Source organism: Spermophilus citellus (genome assembly GCF_964194105.1).
Source record: "Spermophilus citellus genome assembly, chromosome: 6".
In the NCBI taxonomy this organism is placed as follows: Eukaryota; Metazoa; Chordata; class Mammalia; order Rodentia; family Sciuridae; genus Spermophilus; species Spermophilus citellus.
The window spans coordinates 153,545,457-153,567,025 of record NC_138187.1 but is presented as its reverse complement, the minus strand read 5'-3'; the positions used below and the strand labels follow the sequence as shown (position 1 = coordinate 153,567,025).

The 21,569-nt window shown below is 41.7% G+C and overlaps 1 protein-coding gene and 1 long non-coding RNA gene across 12 annotated transcripts in view; one reads left to right on the top strand and one right to left on the bottom strand.

The window, feature by feature from the left end:
• Positions 1-4,996, top strand: part of CEP350 (centrosomal protein 350) — a 170,072-nt gene extending 165,076 nt beyond the window's left edge. For all 11 annotated transcript variants that reach the window (XM_081297495.1, XM_081297494.1, XM_081297503.1 and 8 more), the window contains one exon: positions 1,123-4,996. In XM_081297495.1, coding sequence (XP_081153621.1) covers positions 1,123-1,287 — 165 coding nt within the window. In that variant the 3' untranslated portion in view covers positions 1,288-4,996. The remainder of the gene's footprint in view (positions 1-1,122) is intronic.
• Positions 1-21,569, bottom strand: part of LOC308650944 — a 902,096-nt gene that overhangs the window by 49,945 nt on the left and 830,582 nt on the right. The window lies entirely within an intron of this gene.

Genomic DNA, 21,569 nt, shown 5'->3' with positions numbered 1-21,569 from the left:
TGAGTTTAACAAGTGTCTTTACAGGAGGACCTCTCTTTAAAAGGCTGCGTATGTTGTAAATCTCCCAGAGGGAGTTCTCTTAACTTAAATTTGACCATAGAACCCCCTTTTTGATGGCACCATCTATTCTGTGGAGCATAAATTAGGGAACAGAGGACTGAATGTTTACATATTCTTCCAACACCATCTTCAAAGAGAAGGAATATGACAGCCACCTTGAAATATATTTGTCAACCCCAGCTAAGAGTAGATGTTGGACAATGCATTCTCTCCTCCCTCTCCCCCCCTCCCCCTCCCTCCCCCCCCCCCCGCCCTCCTCTCTCTCTCTCTCTCTCTCTCCCCCCCACCCACCTCAGGATGATGTTGTCTGTTTCTCCCAAGTCTTCTCATTTTCATATAATGAAACCAGAGTACTAGCCCCACACTGCCTTTTTTGAGATGAAACTATGATCAGGACAAACCAAGATCTTGTTGTCACTTGGCAGCTTGGTTAGACTTCTGGTTAGAACCCCTGTCACAGCAGTTAACTTTGCTGAATTTGTGACTAGATCAAGGTTTGCCATTACTTTGTACCTGGCCTCCATCTCACTTACAACGTCATTATTTATAGAAGTCTAACATGTTTCTTTTTGTAAAGTCATTTTTTTAAAAATGTGTTAAAACAAGCACTATAACAGTGGTTTTTTTTAAATAAGCTCAAGCAGGATTACATTTTTAAAATACAGTAATGGAAATTAAATATTATTAATTTAGAATCATGCAGTATTGGTTTTGGATATGCATATTATAATTATAAATTTCTTATATCTAACGTTTCTCTTCCTTTAAATTCCTATGCATATTCCTTTGTGTTAGCATAGACAACTTCCTTATAACCTATAATATCTACAAAATACAGGAATATTGACAAATTGAAATGTAGTTTTGAAGCCATTTTTATTTTATTCTTCAGTTGAGTTTTTCAAGCTCTTTGCAGTTTTAAAAGGAATATTGACAACATCATATGAATTACCATTTTTCTCTTATTTCTCATGGATGGGACTACAAAGTCAGCGAACAAAATTAATTTCCTAGCTTTTGTGTGACCAGAATTTTCCACCTTCTTTGTCTTCTAAACTCTAGGTACAGGAGCTCCATGAAGAGGAGGCACAGTGGGTGAACTATGATGAGGACGAGTTGTGTGTGAAGATGCAGCTGGCCGATGGGATCTTTGAGACCTTGATCAAAGATACTATTGATGTTCTGAATCAGATCAGTGAAAAACAGGGGAGAATGCTACTTGTGTGACCTCTTGCAAATAAATTGAACACTGAGTGCTAACATGAGTCCTGGGCCTTTCTGCCTCCTGTTAGACACCCCATCTCCATCATAGCAAGAGTGCTTCCGGACCTTGCACCTGTTCTTATGGACTGCTGTTTTAGAACTCATGAGACAATGCAGTATATCTGGTATTACAGCCTTTGCCTTTAGAGACTGTCCACTGGATTACTTGGTTATTTTTGATGGGCAGGGTCACACTCCTGATGTTGAGACACAGTATAACCGTACACTTCTTGTTAACACCCTTCCTAGATCTCAGAAGAGGGCTGAGAACACCAGAAGCACCTCTGAGCTTAGACAAGGGTGTCACTTCTTGAGTCTGAAGTCAGGCAAGCAAGATACATAGATCAATTCGTCATATTATTTTTGAAATGTAATCCTGTTCTATACCATGAAAGTCATAAATGGACATTATAGTATTAAACAGTATTAAACTCTTAACCACTTCTAAAATAGGCATGTTTAGGGTCTGCCTATTTCACATTCTGGAGTTTATTCCATTGCTTTTTGAAGACCATTTTCTTCCATTGTCGCAATTGAGCAGCACCAAGCGGACTGTGAAGTTAACAGAATAAATGGTAGCCTTGCTTTCTGAGCACCACCTAAAGAACTGTAAACCTTTGCGTTACACTTATTTTTCCTGTCTGGACATGAAAACAGAAATGCCCCACTGAAGACTGGCTTAAAGGACTTCTGCAGGGCTGGTTCCTCTGCCCCTTTTCTTACCCCTGCACTTTTCTTACTCGTCCTGAACCTCTACCAGCTGCTCCCAGAATCAGATACTCAGGACCATCTCAGGCATCCAGGCATGGCAAAAGTGGAAATAATTCATTTTGGCCTTCAAACTTTCAACTCCCATCTCTTCCCAAGAAGTCAGAGACGCTGTTACTTGAATGATTTAGGAAATGAGTGTGTGCACCAAAGACAAAAAGATATTGTCTGTAGTTTGTGTGCTTGTTTTGCTCCATGGAACTTTTTTTTTTAATTTATTTTAAGATAAATTATTAAGTTGAAAACGCGCGTCCCTATTCAGAAGTGAAAGATTCTTCTTGTAATAGTTAAACCTCCATCTTGAAGCTTCTATGATTCATAGTCTTTGTACAGGAAACCTATGGTTTTAACAAACCCAAACACACATGGAAGAGGTCAGTTAAATTCAGTGAAAAGAAGATGAGCTTTCCTAAGATCACCTTCAGTAGCTGGAATGGGATAAATGATTTAAAGACACTGTAAAATTTAATTCTGCCTCTCTTGCAGCATTGCTTCTCACAACTATTACCTGTATCTGAAACAAATCTAGACTCCAGCTGCTACGTTCGAGCATAGAAGATGCTCTCCTGGGACCTCAGTACCTGCCTTTCTGCCTGGTTCCTCTGAATCAATCCCCTTCCTCTTCACGTAATCTAGAAGAATGTGGATAATCTTAGGCGTGAATGTAAATGCCTTAACCTTGAAGGTCCTGATTAGAAGCATGATATAAGACATCCACTGGATTCATAGTTACAAATATCCTGGAATGTTATAGCTTCAAAATGTGTTAGAAAAACCCCAAAGATGGTATGATATTTTAAGTGTGCACGTTTATTCATTTCTGCATCTTTCCTCCACACTTGCCTTTGTGTCTTAAGTGTCTCACTATGCACACGTCCGTTCATCTTCAGTTTCACCCTGTCATTACAAGAAACTTCCTGAAGTAATCATTGGAATATTTGCATTTTGCACAATGACTGGTGTGATAGCTCTTGACAAATAAGGAAAGCACTGAAATATTGTGATTGGGCCTGGGGAAATGCTCAGATTAATGTATTAACAGCATTTCTTCTGTGCCTTTGATGTTGAGCTGTAGTCTTGTAGCCATAATGAGCAAATTGACTAAGAGAAACAAAGGTTTCTCGGGGTTATTAACCAGTAGTGTGGAAATATTATTTTCATGTGGCCAAGGAAAAGCAAAGACATTTCTTTCCACTTTGGTTACTTGGCGGCAAAAACATCATATCAGCATCCTTTGGCTGTTTGTAGGATCACATTGTCCTTATAATACTGAAACTTTACAGCTGCTGTAAAATTTTTATAAATGAATATCAAAGTACTATAATAGGAATCTAGTTGTTTTTCTACATCTTCATTATTTGGACCTAAAGTCAGTTTTTAATAAGAAAATTTATCTTTACTCTTTATGACATTATGACTCCAGGAAAGGAAAAGAGTGCTGCTGTAAGTTCATGGCGGCAGGGATCTGGACTCAGAGCCCCGGAGGAAAGGCTGCCAAGAATACAGCAGTGGCGTCCTGCTCTCTGCCAGCTGTCTCTGCCACCCAGAGTCCAGGGCTCCAGAGAGGGGCAGGAGAGTCTTACTCGTTGTTAGAAATGATCATCCATAGTTTGGGAGCAGAAACAAAGGAATTTATAATTAACAGATTTCTGATTATTTTAACTACTTGGATCTAATTGAAGTAGGTTTATCGTTAGGAATGGTAAACATGGATACCCAGCCACTCATTCCGCACTGGGATCTTTTTAATCAAACTCTGCCTCTTAACCAAGAACCTAAAGAGTCCCTCTTTCTAATCTTTGCTCCTTATCCCCACACCCCATCCTCTTTTCAGTCTTCATAATTCCTCTAAGAAAAAGATCTTTGCATCAGCAGTAATATCTTTTAGAATAGCACTATCAGAATTTAGTAGTAAACCAACATGTAGGCTTCAGATTTACTTCTGAGTCCAAAACAATTTGTGCTCTCCAGAGCAGTTGACTCTGGGTTAAATAAGTACAGGGTATAGATTCCCTCTTCAGGTCTAAACAGGAATTTTTACTCTAGGGAAAAGTGGGAAGAGCTCAAAAGTAGTTAATAAGGAAGGTAATTTGTTTTTCTTTTTCCTAAAAGAAAAGAAAATTCCTTCTGTGACTACAGGTCTCTGAGAAATTATCTTTCAAAAGAGATTTCCTTGCTCATCAGAGTGTTGTGGCCTATTGATAAAAAATAACAATTTTGTTCACTTTCTTGTCTTGAAAAAAAGTGGCCTTAGCTTTTTGCAATACTTGAATAAAGTGTGTACTCGCAAAAGAATTTCTGTAGCACAGCGTTAGAGACTCATAACTTTTCTGCAAGAAATTCAAACTTACATCTTCCTTTTACTACCTTAAAAATACTAGTGAATAAAACATTAATTCAAAGAGCAAGCGATAGAAACTACAATGATGTTTAATGCAAATTGTAGGAATTTACATGTTTACAAACCATCTTAAACTGGTTGTGCAGCAATTCAATAAAATATCTTTGTATTATAAAAATGTGAAGAAAAAATGTAAACTGATGTAAAGGAGGTACTGTCATTTTAATTAACCTATGTTTAATAGCTTTTCCTTCTGGACTTTGCAAAGCCTTCTTGGTAAACACATTGCAAAGCATTTTCTGGGAGGCTTGGCCTCCTTGTGTGTACTGTACTGTGCAGACATGAAAAATAAACCCGTTTACTGTGTACGTGTAAATCGCCTGTCATCAGGCATTTCCAGCCAATAGTCACATCCAGTGCAGCTCTGCACAGAAGACTTGGGGTGTGGTTTGTAAGTATGACCTGTAAAATAACTGGGACAAATTCCCATGTAAACCTGTGTAAATAGATTTGTTAACTAAAATGTACTTTAAGAAAAGAAAATCTGTAAATAAACTGATTTATAAGTTAGTTTCATGTCAGGTGTCCATTTTTCCACTCAGAAGCCAAATTCAGAAAAGGAGTTCTCAGACTATTCAGTTCTTGCTTATTTCTCATTGGGTTGCAGGGCACTCAGGCTCGGGCAATAAGATTGGGTAAGCTATTCATGCTTTGTACATGGCACCATTACAAATCTCAGGGGACTTTGAAAAGTGATCACTTATTCCACAGATTGCTATTTTGCACCATTTTGGTATTCTTGGCCCTGTGTTTGCTGAGTGCTAGGTAGATTGCAAAGGGGACAGGCATGGATGGTCCTTGATTTCATGGAGCTTGGAGTCTATTGAAAGAAAATCATTGAAAAATAACTCAAAAGAGGCTGGAGGTATAGCTCAGTGGTGTTTGCCTCCCATGTGTGAGGCCCTGGGTTCTATCCCAAGCCTTGCAAAATATAAAAATAATTTAAAAAACAGTGCATGACGACTGTAACATGTGCTGCAAAGGAAGCAAACACAGAGTTGGAGAATATCTTCTGAAAGGGCAGGAGACAGTTCCCTGGTAACTTACAACTTTGTGTTTGGGTTTTTTTGAGATGGAGTTTCTCTGTGTTGTCCCGCTGGCCTTGAATCGAGTTCATTCGATCCTGCCTCAGCCTCTCAACTAGCTGAGGCATGCCCCACTGTACCCAGTTTATTACTTTGTTTTGAACATTAATGGGCTTTTTCTAATTCATGGCAAATGCCATTTCTGACAGAGACTTGAATTTTATTCACCCTTCCAAAATAACGTGTGGAAAAGTCCTGCACAATTAAGTGGGCCACAAAGAAGAGCAGCCAACTGATGACTAGGTGGTGGAGGGTATAATTTATTTCTGGAAATAAGAGCTTGGAGGAGAATGGAGGCAGGTGTGTAGAAGAATGAAAGACTTCCAAAAACAGAAATGTGCAAAACAATGAATCATCTCTGATCCAATAGATTACAAGAAGCAAACCACACTTTAGCCTAAATTCTAGATGCCTCCTGATGGTCATGCTGCTACACCTGTAACCCTTACCTGACTGTGCACAGTAAGGAAATTCTCAGAAAACCACTAACCCCAAATGGTAGCAGATTCTAATTCTCCAACTCAGAACAGATGTTTCTACTATGTGCCAGATTCTGTGGCTGGTGTTAAGGCCACAATAGTAATGATCAAATCTTGAAAAAAGACGAGATACCTGTAATCTTTAATCAAAGTATATGAAGTGGTAAATAGGAGGCTGGCAATTGACATAACAGACAAGAATGGTGATGTCATCGGAGAACAGGTGTCTCCTTGACATAACAGATGAGAATGGTGATGTCATGGGAGAACAGGGTCCCCAGAGCAGAGTCCATGGAGCTCCTGGAAGAGGATTTCAACTTAGGACCATCAGGTTCTTGGCTTACCTGAAGGAAAGGAACCTCAGCACAGGACATTCAGAGGCATAGAAACAGGTTTATTTAGAAGATTAGATACACATGCAAGGGAGAATGCGAGCCATCTCAAGGGTGAGAGGTGTTTTGGGGGTTTCCAGTTTTGTTTGTTTTTGGGGTTTTTTTTGTTGTTGTTTTGTTTTTGTTTGGTACCAGGGATTGAACCCAGCTTTTTTTTTTTAAAGGAGTTGGTGAGGCAAGGGTATAGGGAGGTATATAGGAATATCAGTCTGTTGATCTCAAGATGACTATGGCTGGTCAGTCTCAGGATCCTCAGGCAGATGTGGTCCTTATTATCTGATCAGTCCCCTAAAGTATGGGTTTCTCAAAATATCATCTCTCTTAGCCAGGCAAGCTGGTGCACACCTGTGGTCCCAGTGACTCACAGAGGCCTGATCAGGAGGATTGCAAATTCAAGGCAGTCTGGGAAAGTTGCAAGATCCTGTCTCAAAGGGTTCAGTCCACAGTATCTATCTAGAGAGAGAACTAGAGAGTTTGTATCTCTCCTTACTTGTTGGGGGCTTGATTAACAGTGCTCAGGATGGATTTACAGGTTTCCCAGGAATTTGAGAGTGACTGGCCTTAGGAAGTGAAGAGCCTGGAAAAGTTGGCAGAACTTATGAATTAATATTTATTTTTTAGTTTTAGGTGGACACAATATCTTTATTTTTATGCGGTGCTGAGGATCAAACCCAGTGCCTCACGCATGCTAGGCAAGTGCTCTACCACTGAGCCACAACACCAGCCCCTGCCTGTTTTTTAAATTTCTTCTCTCCTACCTCAGCGAGACTGACATTAGTGAGAACTACATGGTGAATGCCGAGGAGAAACAAGCCAGTGCCCTACGGAAGCCTAGGAGAGCTCAGAAATTGGAGGCCCCGGCCACACAGAAAAAGTCCAAAGCATGGAGGTTGGTTCACCATGCCTTGGGTGGCCTGGTATGCAGCCAAGTGAACAGGCAGGTGAGCACTTCCCAGGGAAGAGCCCAGTGTAGGTCGCCCAGAACAGAAATTCATGCCAGGCTTAAGTGGCATGGTGAGTACTACAGCCAGAGGGGAGAGAGCACATTAGATCCCACCCCTCGCATTCCCTCAGTCTCCCATGGCCAACAGCTCCACTCCACGCACAGCAAAACCACAGGGCTGGCAGCGCCCCACTGGTGCCACCGTGGAAGGACGCTCCTCCTCTGGAAGACAGAAGAGCAGGGCCAGACTGAGGCCACTGATGTGTGAGAGTCTGAAACAGGGAAACTAGTCCTCAGGAGACATGCCCAGCACAGGTGGTAGGACTCTGGATAAGGAGAGTTCCAGACCCCAGGCCTGTCCTGACGTGCAGGGCAGGAAGCTGTGCGTGATTGTCTTTCCCATGTGTACGTGCACACACACTAGGATGGCTCATAGAGCACATCAAATCCAGGAGGACAATCTTTCACCCCGAGTATGGAGGCACAGCCTGTTCTGAAGGGGCCTGAAAAACTTGTGTGACTGTAGTTTGGTGATAGGGCCTACCTGTCGTTTTAAGATAGCATTTTACCAGTGTCACTAGGAGAACCAGATGCAGGAGGATGATCAGAAGATAGCCTCCCACATACCTGGATTAAGCCAACCAAAGAGGTCAAAAAGTGAGTCTGGGGACCGGGCAGGTGTACAGCTGATAGCCTCCCCCTAGTGAGGCCTTCTCCAGCTCCACTTCCACTCTCCCTGCACTGCCGACACACGCACAGCAACAGCTGTTCTGCCAGCAGAGGAGTGAGGGCCATTCTGCTGTCCATCACCACCTTGTCCAGTGAGTTAGTCTTTCTGGTCTGGAGGAAATTCCAGGTCAACGACTCCTGGCCAGGCCACGAGAATGGGAGTGTGGGATGCAAGGGACTTCATCCTGGGATGACAAAGCCAGCATTGTTCGAGTTGACCTCCTGTCACCGCAGCTGTGCTCGTTCTTATCAGGGTATTGTCATGCCAGGCTCTGCAGAGTGAGGAAAAGGTAACATTCCCACCAGCCTCCCTCACCACAGACCTCCCCAGACAAAGATGCCCTTGTCCGATATTTCCTTGGGAGTCCACTGCACCATTGTCAGTCCCTGTCATCCCTCCCGAATAGGAAAGCCACACCTGGAATGAGCTTAACATATCCATAGTGTTATCCACAGTGTTAAGGAGTCAGGGGTCCTGAGCATGACCAGTGGAACACTGTGCACCAATGTTCTGTCTTTCCCCACTTTTTTTGGGTCCTCCAGGAGGGAGACGCCTCAAGATGGCATTGGAAGGACCCTCTGGTGACACAGCTGCAGCCCTAACTCCCTGGGGAAGTGCATTAGACTGGGAGAGAAAAAAATAAAAAGACAGTCTGGGTGTACTGAGGGTGGGATTCTGGGTGCAGCCTGGTTGGGCAACCCCCTGTCCTTCACCCTCTCCAAGTTCAAAGCGTGTTCACAGTCTGACATTTCTCTCCTGCTGGAGTGTGATGGCTGGTGTCTAAAGTCTGTGTGGCTTAGTTAAGGAGTACCTCGGTAGGTTGGGGTTTCTTGATGGTCTTTGTATAGTTGTTGGTTTCACTGTTTTATCACCCTGTTTATCGGTGTGGGGGTGCAACTTGAAAGTTTAATCTTACAGGACAGGAGCTCATCTGTCATGGTATTGCTTGGGCTGTGAATGTGGTGTCTTCTCAGATTGGAATCCTTCTGGATATCTGAACAAGGAGTCTTTTTTTTTTTTTTAGCTACAATGGTCATCCCTGCCCCAATGACCCACTGGAATGGCAATACAAGGCCCCTTCGAAGAGGCACCACTGCACACGGTGACCGGGACCAGCAGTCTGACAGGGCCAGACTGTCCGTACAGTATGGCCTGCACACGTTGGCAGGAGTCTCCCAACTGTGCTGTATCGAGGGCTTTAGTGTTTTCTAGGGGGAGTCCTTGTGATTTGGACCATTTCTGTATCTGAGGGAGACTTACATGCTCTGTTTTGTGATGGGCCCAACAGGTAATCACAGCAATTTGCTGAGCACAAGTTAGGTTAGCTCTTCAATTTGTCTTTTTAAATAACTCCTTATTACAGGTGTAATGTGAGTAATGAATAGTTTTGGTTTGGTTGTTTTTTTTTGTTGTTGTTGTTGTTTTTTTTTTTTTTTTTTTTAGTCCACAAGCTATTGTTACAGGCCCTGTCCCCATTCAGGGGAGCCTTTAGTGGTTCAGTTTTTAATTTGCCAGGTACTAGACCGTATAGCTAGCCCAGTTCTAACAGCTCACACCTATAGTTATATAGCAGACTGTGGCTGTTAGAGTAGCCTGTGTCACTGATGGTTACACACGGAGTTTAGCCCATCAGCCAATGTTCTTAGTCTTGGTTAAATGATGGCCATTTGGGGTGGATGGCTGCAGCAGCCCAGTAGTTCTTACCAGCTTTGACATTCAAGGACCCCTCTAGGGACCAAGCTGTACCATCAGCTGGGAAGTCTTTGAACCAGGGGCGCTACTTGATTACCAGATAGGTGTCAACCTATCTTGGTGGAGGCTGTTTAGCCTCCCCCAGTAAAGCAGTTCCTGTGGTATGGAGTTGGCCAAGCCCAGGGCCCCAGGGGGCCCTAGACTGAGTGTGCCATGTCTATTTAATAATGTTGAGCCCTTCCTGGTTTACTAGTGAGGACTCACTTAGCCTAGGTCATGGTCACCTTTAGTGCTTTAGTGATCAGGTCCTGTTGATAGCTGGGCCCAGTAGCAGGTTAGGAGTTGCCATTTGAGGGTGGTCTATCTGATGGCTGCCCCAGGTAATTTTTGTCTACAACTCAAGTTGCCAATGCAACCTGGTCACCTGTTCCAATCTGTAAGAGCTAGAGCCACCTAGGCTTGTAGTTTAGAGTCAGTGGGCTCCATTGACCCCAGACTTACAGTCAAAAGCTGAGGGACTCATTAATTTTTTTGTGTGTTGTTATATAACCTGGAAAGTCTGCTGTTTGTGTTGGAGCCCCATTTAAAAGTGTCCACCTCAAGGGTAAGCTTGACAAAAGGGGCCCAAAGAATACCAGATGTGGAACTTTACAGCCAGACAGAGCTGCCAGTTGTTGAGTCCCTTTCCTGTCGGTGGGAGCCCTCTGGTTAAACAAGACTTTGTGTGATCTTGTTAGGAACATTGTTTTGGTTACTGGCTCATGTGGTTCCCAGGAACTGTAGTTACTGATAGGTCCCTGGACCTTATCAGGCTTGATGGTCCCAAACCCATCCTGCATGTGTCACAGGGTCCATGACCAGATGAAGGTCCTGGTCAGTTTGTACCTTAGGAAGGCAAGCATGAGGGAGTCCTCAAGGGAGTGGACAACAGTGCTTCTGAGGGAAACTGGCTTGGGTGGATTTTCCCTTAGCCACTGGGAGCCGATGCAGGGGAACCAAGGTGTTTGGTGAAGACTGTCCCTGAGCAGTACCCTACGAAAGAATTGAGAAGAGGGCATTGGCCAGGGCTGGGGTTGTGGCTCCGAGGTAGAGCGCTTGCTTACCATGCGTGGGGCACTGGGTTCAATCCTTGGTACCACATAAAAATAAAGATATTGTGTCCACCTATAACTAAAATAATAATAATAATAAGCATTTAAAAAGAAGAAGAAGAAGGCATTGGCCAGACTTATACCAGCATAGTTTGGGAGATGTCACCACCTCTGTGATGCAATGATGTCAGGTACCACAGGAGCCAAGGGTGGCACCTGGGCGTCTGAATTATGGTAGTTCACTGTTAGCCCTCAGGCTCCTGAGGCCTTGTTCATGGGCCAGACAGACTGTAAACTGTGACAAGGCCATGTGTAATGTTCCCGCCAACAGCAAGTCCTGAATTAATAAAATAATGTCTTTTTCTCCCCCTGGTATGTGATATTGCTTTTGTTGAATAACCTGTCAGGGCTTGGGGACTCAGGAAGCAGCAAGAGTGAAAGGACCCCAGTGGTAGGACTCAAGTTCTTTGTGGTGAGGGGTGTGATGATGGTGATGTTCTCTGTTAAAAACAACCAAAATGGGGCTGGGGCACTTGCCTAGCACATGTGAGGCCCTGGGTTCCATCCTCAGCACCACAGAAAAATAAACAAATAAAATAAAGGCTTTCTAATCCATCTACAATTACAGAAATAAAAAATTAAAAAACAGCCAAAATTCCCATATCTGTATCATAATGGTGGGAAATGTGATCCCTGGCACCCAAAATGGCCAGAAGGATGAAAAAGAAGGACTTGAGTTCAAGTGCTAGGTGGAGGGGCCCACTTAGGCTTGCCCACAACCCTCTCTCCCAGGAAGAGACTGGGGGTCCCTCTTCTGGAAAAACTAAATGACCTCAGAGAAAAGACCTATAATTACTAACATTTGAAGAGTCCTCCAAAGAAAAGGTTAGCTGCTACCTGTTGCTTGTTCAGTGAAACTCACAGTCAAAACCTGAGCTACTCATCAAATTTTTTGTGCCTCATTCATATGTGAACAAATAGCCAGTCACTTTGAGACACTGAGGGAAGGCACCACTACAGAGACCAAACCAAAAAGAAAAAAGCAGGAATTCTGATGAAACAGCAATCCATAGCACAGAAGAAACACCACAAGAAATACAAACTAAAATTAAAATCCTCAGATAAAAACAAAAGGAAAATGCCCATATAGCTGAAACAATATTGCCTGTAATAAAGGAGGAACAGAATGTTCTAAGACAGTAGTGAGTCAGAGGCCCCAACCGTGCTCTTGAAAATTAAAAGTATGGGAGCCATAATTTGACATTTAGTGGAAAGCTGGAAGACAAAGTCGAGAAGAGTCTTCTCCAAAATAAAACAAAAAGATAAAAAATGAGAGAAGCAGATAAAATTAGGGAAACCATCCAGGAAATCTAGCATTCAATTAATCGGATATCTAACAAGTACAGAGATGAAGAATTGTTCAAGAAAATATATTCAGGCATGGTGATGCACACCTGTGATCCTAGAGACTGGGGAGGCTGAGGCAGGAGGATCCCACATTCCAGGCCAGCCTAGGTAACTTAGCGAGACCCTGTCTTCAAATAAAAAATTATAAAGGGTTGGGTGTGGTGTGTGGCTCAATGGTAGAGCGCCCCTGGGTTCAATCCCTAACAATGGGGAAAAAAAGAAAAAAAATCAACTTAAAGATGCATGTTTCCAGGTAGAGGCCGTGGCCCCAGCACAGTAAGTGAAAACAGCCCCGAGGTGCACCATTGTGGAGTGTCAGGATTCCTCGGGTAAAGAAATATTCCAAAAGTGTCTTCAGAGCAAAAGAGAATATCAACATGTAAAGGGTCAGGAATAAAGATGTCACTGATGTCCCAAACAGGAACACTGGAAGCTTTAATACCACAGAGCAGCACTCCAGAAAGAGCACGTGGGGCCAGACTATGAACCAATGTGAAGACAGAATGTGGATGTTCTCAGAAACGCAAAGCACTTACTTCCTGCGTAAACCAGGAATAAGGAAGTCAAACAGGGCCCCGCCCAGGAAAGGCCCAGGGAACTCCAGGACACCAGCCATCTGGCAGGCCCAGGGAGAGCAGGCGGGCTGCAGGAGGCGCTCCAGAGGCAACAAGGAGGGGGACACCTGCCCCTGTGCCCTTAACCACAAGAGGAAAAGGAGAGGAAAGACCTAGGGACGGGTTCAAAGAAGAGTCAGCAGTGAAAATAATGAAGAAAAGCAAAGCATCGAACACCCATGGAACAGTCATGGTACACTTCTTGGCTCAGCATCGAATGACATTTACAGTTACAATGGTCTAAACTCTGGCTATGGTGCTGTCACTGTATTGGGAGGAAGGGGAAGACAAGGGAAGTATCAGCTGGGTCTCATCCACCATATTAGGACAGGTGACAGTTCATGTTATGTGCCAATTTGGGTGAATCATGATTTCAGTGTAATGTCTCAGTGAAGATATTTTTCTTAGATGAGATTATCATTTCAATGAGTGGACTTGGAATAAAGCAGATTATTCTCCATAACGTGGTGGCCTCATCCAATCAGCTGAAGACCTAAAGAGAAAAATCACTGTGGTCCCACAAGGAAGGAAGAAGTCTGCCTCCAGGCTTTCTCAGACTCACTCATGCTGCCTGTCACTCTGCTCTGCAAGTGTTAGACTTGCGAGCCCCACAATTGTGTGAGCCAATTCCTTAAAATCGACCATTCAGTCAATCGTGTGTGTGTGCATGTGTGTGTGTGTACTGATCAGACTTATGTCATAACAAAATACAAAATACAGGTATACAGGTTACCTATGAAAAAGAAGAAGAGATTATTTAGCTTGCAGTCTTGGAAGTTCTAAGTCCAAACAACACAGCCCTCTCTGGCTGTATGGTGTAGGCCACCCCTGATGTGGATAGCAATGCAGGAGCCTTGTGCAGCGAGCAAGTGATGATATTTATATCTCAAACCAGAAGCAAAAGCTCAGGACTGGGCCAAACTCAGGCTTCAAAACAACCCCCTCTCAAGAACTACCAAGGAATCCCGTGAGAATTACCGTCTATGAGCATGCTCCCAATGACCTAACGACCTTCCACACCATCTTCCAATACCACCAACCTGGGGACTAAGTTCCCTATAGACGAACTTTTCTGGGAACACAAACCATTGCAGTATGAATATGTAAATTAGGCATATCTATATAGATGGATACATGCATGTATGTATATAACAGATATACACACAGGTGTTTACATATAAACATACACATGGACATATGTACACACACATACACACCCTATTGGTCTGTTTCTCTGAGTAATACAGGAAGTCGGTAGTAATGTCAAGAGATGGCATATATCTTTAATACAGAGGTAGACCCCAGAGCAAAGGTGCTGACATGTGATGTCAACATCGGAGTCCTCTGGCAAGTGGGATAGTGGCCCACTGAAACCCGGCTGAAGTCAACTGTGTGCATGTTGATTTTTTTTTCTGCTTGCTATGAACAAGCGTCACCTTGATAGTTATTAATATTCCCTCTCTCAAAATCAAAGCATCACTGCAAAGGACGTATTCCTCACATCTTCATTTTCTTCCCTGCTCAGTGCTGCGCAGGGGACTTTGAGACAGAGCGACACTCCCTCCCTCTTATAACCTCAAAACTGTTCCAATACTATTGTCTGTTGATTTTGGAAGCAAATTTTTGTTGACACTTTTCAGTCTAAATATTTTTCAAGTAAGAAACTAATTAAAAAGCTTTGCTGTCATTCATAATTTAAGTGGTGTATTTAACAAAATTCAAAAAAATTTCAGTGATCTTTTTGTATTAAAAAAGGTTAAAGATGTGCACTTGACAGTAGATGGATAATGTGGGGGAAAGAATTGTCATGTTGTGTCACTAACTGGTGGCCTCAGTGTGTCAACCTGGTCTGTGTCATCTGGGCCAGGGTTCTTTCTCTTGGCTTTCCAACTCTATTTCCTATTAGAATGTTTTTGTTATCACAACATGGGCCTCTTTTGCAAGCAGATGTCAGATTTCTTTGTGCCTCTGTATTGAGCAAGAATACCATTTTAAAAATACATTTTATAGAGGCTGGAGCTGTAGCTCAGTGGCAGAGCACTTGTCTAGCATGTGTGAGGCACTGGGTTTGATCCTTAGCACCACATAAAAATAAACAGTCAGTCCATCTGTAACTTTAAGTACATTTTATGCAGCTTGTTTACCCAGCGTTGGAAAGCACATTAGGAAACTTAAAACACCTTTCCAGACACATTCCAGGATTCTTAGTTTCTAAAACACAAAGAAGATTAAGTAGTGACCCACTTTAAATGCAGCCAAAATATTGTTTTAAATAATAATCATCTAGGGCTGGGAATGTGGCTCAAGCGGTAGCGCGCTTGCCTGGAATATGTGCGGCCCGGGTTCAATCCTCAGCACCACATACAAAGATGTTGTGTCCGCCAAGAACTAAAAAATAAAATAAAATAATAATCATCATCATCATCATCTATATAACTAACTTGTCTGCCAGTGCTATTGTTAACTATCTGAGAACATTAATTCAATTACGTGAGCCAAAGGGAATTAAAACTTCAAATTCCCACTGAAAGTTTCAAGGTTGCTCTTCTTAGAGAAGGGAACAGAAAAGGAGTGTACTCAAAATATCCCTTATGAGCTGGGTGTGGTGGCACAGGCCTGTAGTCCCAGTGACTGGGCCCCAGGCCAAGGTAGGAGAATCACAAGTTCAAGGCCAGCCTGGGCAATTTAGCAAGAGTCTTAAAATTAAAAAAAAAAAAAACAGCTGGGAATGTAGCTCAGTGGCAAAGCACCCCTGGATTCAACACCCAGTACCATTAACAAAGGAAAAAAGAAAAGTATTCTTCATGAGCTCCAAGATTGTAAAATCCTGGCTTCTAGCTTTAGAGATCATTACCTTGTTAACTGTAGTTCTTGAAAGCAGAATTGCCCAAAATACACATGACATGAGAGTTTTTCTTAGTGTTTGGCGTTGGGGGTACAGCTCAGTGGTAGAGCACTTACAGCATGCACTGGGTTTGATCCTTAGCACCACATAAAAATAAGCAAACCCTTAGGCTTCAAAACAACCCCTTCTCAAGAACTACCAAGGACTCCTGCCGCAGTCTTGGCTGGACACTGAATCACGAGCCACCACACAGCTTTGTAGATTCAAACAGCAATTCTTTCTTCCCGAACTCACACCGGCCTCCACACACGTTCTGGGGCAATCCCCGTTCTGCTGCCACCCAATTCACCTACTCCACGAGGCTTTCTTTCCCAAAATCCTCTCTGAATCTCACGAGAACTCAATGAGAGCTCAGGCAGCAGGAACGCCCTAATTCCAGCAGCAATAATCCTCAACATCGAACTTCCCTAAAATCCAAGGTCTTAAACCGGGAACGCCTTAAACCCAAGGATTGGGATACTTCCTCAAACTGCAGGATACACCCTAATCCTGGATCCACCCTCGTCCTTGGGCAGGGTCACCTAACATGCAATGTCAACAGCGAAATTAACATGGGGTACGCTGGCAAGGAAATTTCCTACTTGGTAATGGCCCTCAGCATCTCCCCCCTTCTGATTAATTAAACAACAAGCAATGTGGCTTAAGGACCGTGCCTGGTAGGTTGTCTAATTCAACATATGGTTCTTACCCGTCATGGGAAAACTGACCTTTAGGCGTCAGCCTCCTGTCTTAGGTTGAATCCACTGCAATCAGATCAACCCGTCACTGACTACCGGTCCAGCATTCAGCCAAGCTTGTGGAAAGGCCTATGCACCAGTGGGGGGGTGAGGTTCTTGCCTCACCTCTGTTGGCCCCCAAATATCCTTGGTGCCAGTGGGGGGGTGAGGTTCTTGCCTCACCTCTGTTGGCCCCCAAATTTTAGACCATCACTAGTAGAAGGGAGGAGGATACAGAAATGCCACGACACCAAGCCAATTGATGGCTCTTTTGGAAAAATTGCGTCACTGGTGACACCATCAGCAAAGATATGCCAGCATTACCACAATTAACATGGGGTGCGCTGGCAAGGAAATTGCATCACTGGTGACACCATCAGCAAAGATATGCCAGCAGTACCACAATTCGCTGCACCAGACGATATTTCACAATGCATGCAACTGATATATAGTCCAGGCAAGTTCTGCAGGCAGTTCAAATCGGAGGAGTCTAACAATATGTCCATTTCCTCCCAAAGTAAATCGAGTCCTTGATTGAGCATAACTTGTTGAGTTATATTCATTGATGCATCAGTTTATACAGTTACTGTGATGGCTATCATAGAAGCTGTAGTTTGGTTTTATCTTAGTCTTCACCGGCACTTGGATGGAGATGGGAATTCTGGCAATGATGCTAAAGAGACATTATCCTGAACAGAATTATTAAATATAATGAAAAGGAAAGGTGAAAGTAAACAAACAGATCTGTTAACCTCCTAAAAAACAATCCTTAACAGCTGTTTACCTAATTTAAATTAGTAAGCAAACAGATCTGTTAACCACCTTTAAAAACAATCCTTAACAGCTGTTTACCTAATTAAAATTAAAGCATTTAAATCACGTGAATAAAAAAAAAAATTCGGATCCATTTTTTCATGAGCGCTCCTTATATATGAAATATGGACATACACACATACAGACATACAACACAAAACAGAAATGTGCACACATAACATACAACACATAAGACAATAAAGGCCTTGTAGTTTTACCTAGGTGAAATCTCCATTGCAATGTTTAAAAACTCCACAGTCAAAAAATAAAACACAGTCAAAAAATAAAACTGATCAGAAAAACATTAACCTAGGTTTGTATGAGCTCAAAAATAAAATAGAACTTTACGATGTGGGAAAAATGCAATAATAAAATAGATATTGAAAAAAGCACCATGGTTAATCACTGTCGCAGATGTAAGAATAGCCAAACTGGAGCTCTGGATATCAGCTGTTATGGATTTGAGTCAAATCATCTTCTTTTTCTGTAGAAATTGCTTTAGTTAATCTCTCTGGAATCCAAATCGGCTGCTGTTCTCCCTGCGGAAAAACACAGACGGAACCCCGATTCCAGACAATAACTGGATCAGGACCTTTCCATTGTCCTGTTAGTACATCTTTCCAAAGTACCTTAGGCTTATGTACATTTTTCGGATACATATGTCTTTCCGCAGCACTAAGTCCTGATGAATCCAAATTTAAAAAGTTTAGAGTAAAAAGGGTTATTTTAAGTTTATCTTTGGGGGATATATACCCCTTTAAGATCCTTTTAAATTTAAGTCTATCAAAAGCATTCTGCCTTAGTTTTTAGAATTATTTTAGTCCTTTTAATTTTTTGATGTGGTTTTAAACCATAGTTGTCTTAGCCTCTTGCATTTTCTATCTGAAATACCTTTACTTGATATTTTCAACCATTTTCTATCTTATTTCTATCTTCTAGTTTTCTTCTAAGGTTTTTATATTTACCCTTAGTTGCTTTTTTCTCTCCTAGGTTTCTTTTGTTTCCTATTTTGTGGGTTTAAAATTCTTGTCTTTCTACATCTTTTTTATCTTCCTATATCTTTTTTATCTTTCTACATCTTCTCTCTTTTTTTTTACCTTTCTGTACTTCTGTTTTTAAAGTTTTTCACTTCAAATTTTTAATCTTCTTTATCTAAATATCTTTTATCTTATTATCTTCCCATTTTCATGGTTTTTTTTTTTCCATCCATCATGAAGGCATCTTAACCACCTTCAACTTAACCTTTTAAAGCCTTTTGCAACTTATTTAGACATTTTACAACTTTTTACTTTACCACACAAAGATTATCTCATCTCCCTCTTTATAGTTTAATAAGTACATTTAAATAGTTTGATGAGTAAAGCAATCTTTTTTCCGCCATGAAGGTATCTCGACCACCTTCAATTTAACCTTTTAAAGCCTTCTAATTATCATCTATACTGTACTTTTAAATGTACGTTTTCACCACCTACAGCTTTACTCTTTTAAACGAGGCTTAGATTCTGTTTATATCGCTTAATGTTAGTTTACATGGCTGCCCTTCAACCAAAGGCTTTTTTTTTCCATTAAGAAGCTTTGTCTCAATCTGCCATGTACAAATATCTTTCTCTTCTTTCTTCCTTTCTCAAGCTTTTAAATTAAGTCTAGTTTCCTCAAAATCTTTTTAAGTGGCATTTTCAACTTTTTACTTTAAAACAGAGATTATCTCATCTGGAAACATTTCTTTCCTTTAACCTTTTATATTAAAATATATTTCCACATCTTGAATCTTTTTATATCTCTTTTTTAACCATTAACCCTTTATATAAATTCACATTCTGAAACAACCCTTATTAAATTTCTGATTTAGACAAATTACTCCAATTTAATAAGATGAAATACTTTCATGTTTTTTTTTTTATGGTACTATAATACTGTAATTAATTGAAACCCAACTGAAACTTCTTATACTCTTTGTATATAAATTACACCTGATAGAATCTTAAGACTTAGTAACCTTGTTTCAGCAAAGACACAGACCAAAGCAATATTAAACTTTTTTCTATTTACCAATTTATGAAAACACACATAATGTTTAAATATATTACCTTATGGAACTTAATAAGTAAAGAGTACTTGATTTCATATTTAGTGGTTGATATTTTAACACTTCAGCTTTGTAAATTAATTAGATGTCTGTAACCAAGATCTTAGACAAATGTAGTAAACAAAACTAGCCATCTCTTTCTTGTTGAAAAATCCTTCTACAGGATACCATGATGGTCCCATTGATATACTTAATAACTCCTCTTTAAAAAGCCATGGGCTACATTTTTGTATTATATCAACATATGCCCTTATTGTTCTTGGTCTTACTGGGGTGCCTCCTTCCTCTAACAATTTCTCTTCCTCGGAGGCGAACAACTTCAAACCTTGAGTTAACCATTTTCCCCAGTTTGCCTGAGAAAGTTCTAGGAACAGGCAACTTGAAATAAAAACAAAATAAATCAAAACAAGAACACATTGTTTTTTGAAATTATCACCCATTTTTTTTTTTGCTCTCCTTCAGGAGCGAGCAAATTCACTTACCCCCAAGCTTCAGACATCCCGAGTACGGGCCACCAAATGCCGCAGTCTTGGCTGGACACTGAATCACGAGCCACCACACAGCTTTGTAGATTCAAACAGCAATTCTTTCTTCCCGAACTCACACCGGCCTCCACACACGTTCTGGGGCAATCCCCGTTCTGCTGCCACCCAATTCACCTACTCCACGAGGCTTTCTTTCCCAAAATCCTCTCTGAATCTCACGAGAACTCAATGAGAGCTCAGGCAGCAGGAACGCCCTAATTCCAGCAGCAATAATCCTCAACATCGAACTTCCCTAAAATCCAAGGTCTTAAACCGGGAACGCCTTAAACCCAAGGATTGGGATACTTCCTCAAACTGCAGGATACACCCTAATCCTGGATCCACCCTCGTCCTTGGGCAGGGTCACCTAACATGCAATGTCAACAGCGAAATTAACATGGGGTACGCTGGCAAGGAAATTTCCTACTTGGTAATGGCCCTCAGCAGACTCCCATGAGATTTTGCCCAATCCTGAAATTAAAAAGGTGTTTGTGTTATTTTTATTATTTGAGGATACCCAGGATAGAAGAATCTGCTAGTTTCTGATGAAGAATTTGAACCACTGGAAAATTTTGCTCTTCAAAGACAGCCCCCAGTGATCTTGAAAATAAAGTCACTCAGCAATTTCAAAGCCAGCCTCAGCAACTTAGCAAGGCCCTAAGCAATTTAGTGAGACTCTGTCTTAAAATAAAAAATAAAAAAGGGCTGGGGAAGTGGCTCAGTGTTTAAGAGCCCAAGGTTTAATCCCTGGTACCAAATTGAAAAAAAAAAAAATCGGAGGATCCCAAAGTGTGAAATAACCACTATGAAAAGTAAATTTTACTGAGAAGATCTATAGCAGCTAATATGCATTTGACTACGAGTAATAAAATACTTAAATAAAACCATCAGATAGGAGTTTATGCTTCTCAAATAAAAGGAATGCAGAGGCAGACACGTTAGCCAGGTGGTCAGTGAGCTGGCAATGTCAGGCTTTGGGTCAACTCCCCTTGACTCTTTATCAAGATGGCCAGGTTTCCATAGCAACCGCAAACTCTCTGCCCTCACCTGACAAGGGCACAGAGAGACAGGGGCAGGGGACTTCTGTTTACCTTGGTCTCTTCTTTTAACCAGAGGAAAATTATTCCCAGAAATTACAATGTGTTGAAATGTTCATATAGGTAAAAATGAAATATACATTCACAAAAGAAAAAAAAAGTAAACAAAAATTTTGTAAGTTATAAAATGTGTTTTTGAAAGTCCCTGACCAGGCTGGGGTGTAGCTCAGGGGTAGGGTGCTTGTTTAGCATCTGCCAAGCTCAGGGTTCAAGTTCAGCATCAAAAAAGCATTAAAAATAAACAAATAAAAAGTCCCTGGCAAACTTGCTCTCATGTGTCCTTGACCAGAATCCAGTGTCACAATCCCATCCTCAAATGGTAAAGGAGAAAATCAAAGTGTCCAGAATTTCCAGCTTGCGAAGGTAGGTTCCGTAGTAAGGAGGCCAAGTGGGGAAACGGCTCTGATTTCACAATAGCAGTGTTAGCCGATGTGTGAACATGTCCAAAACAGCTGACTTTCTTGGCAAAATTGCGAGTTTGTGAATACATAGAGGTGTACCTG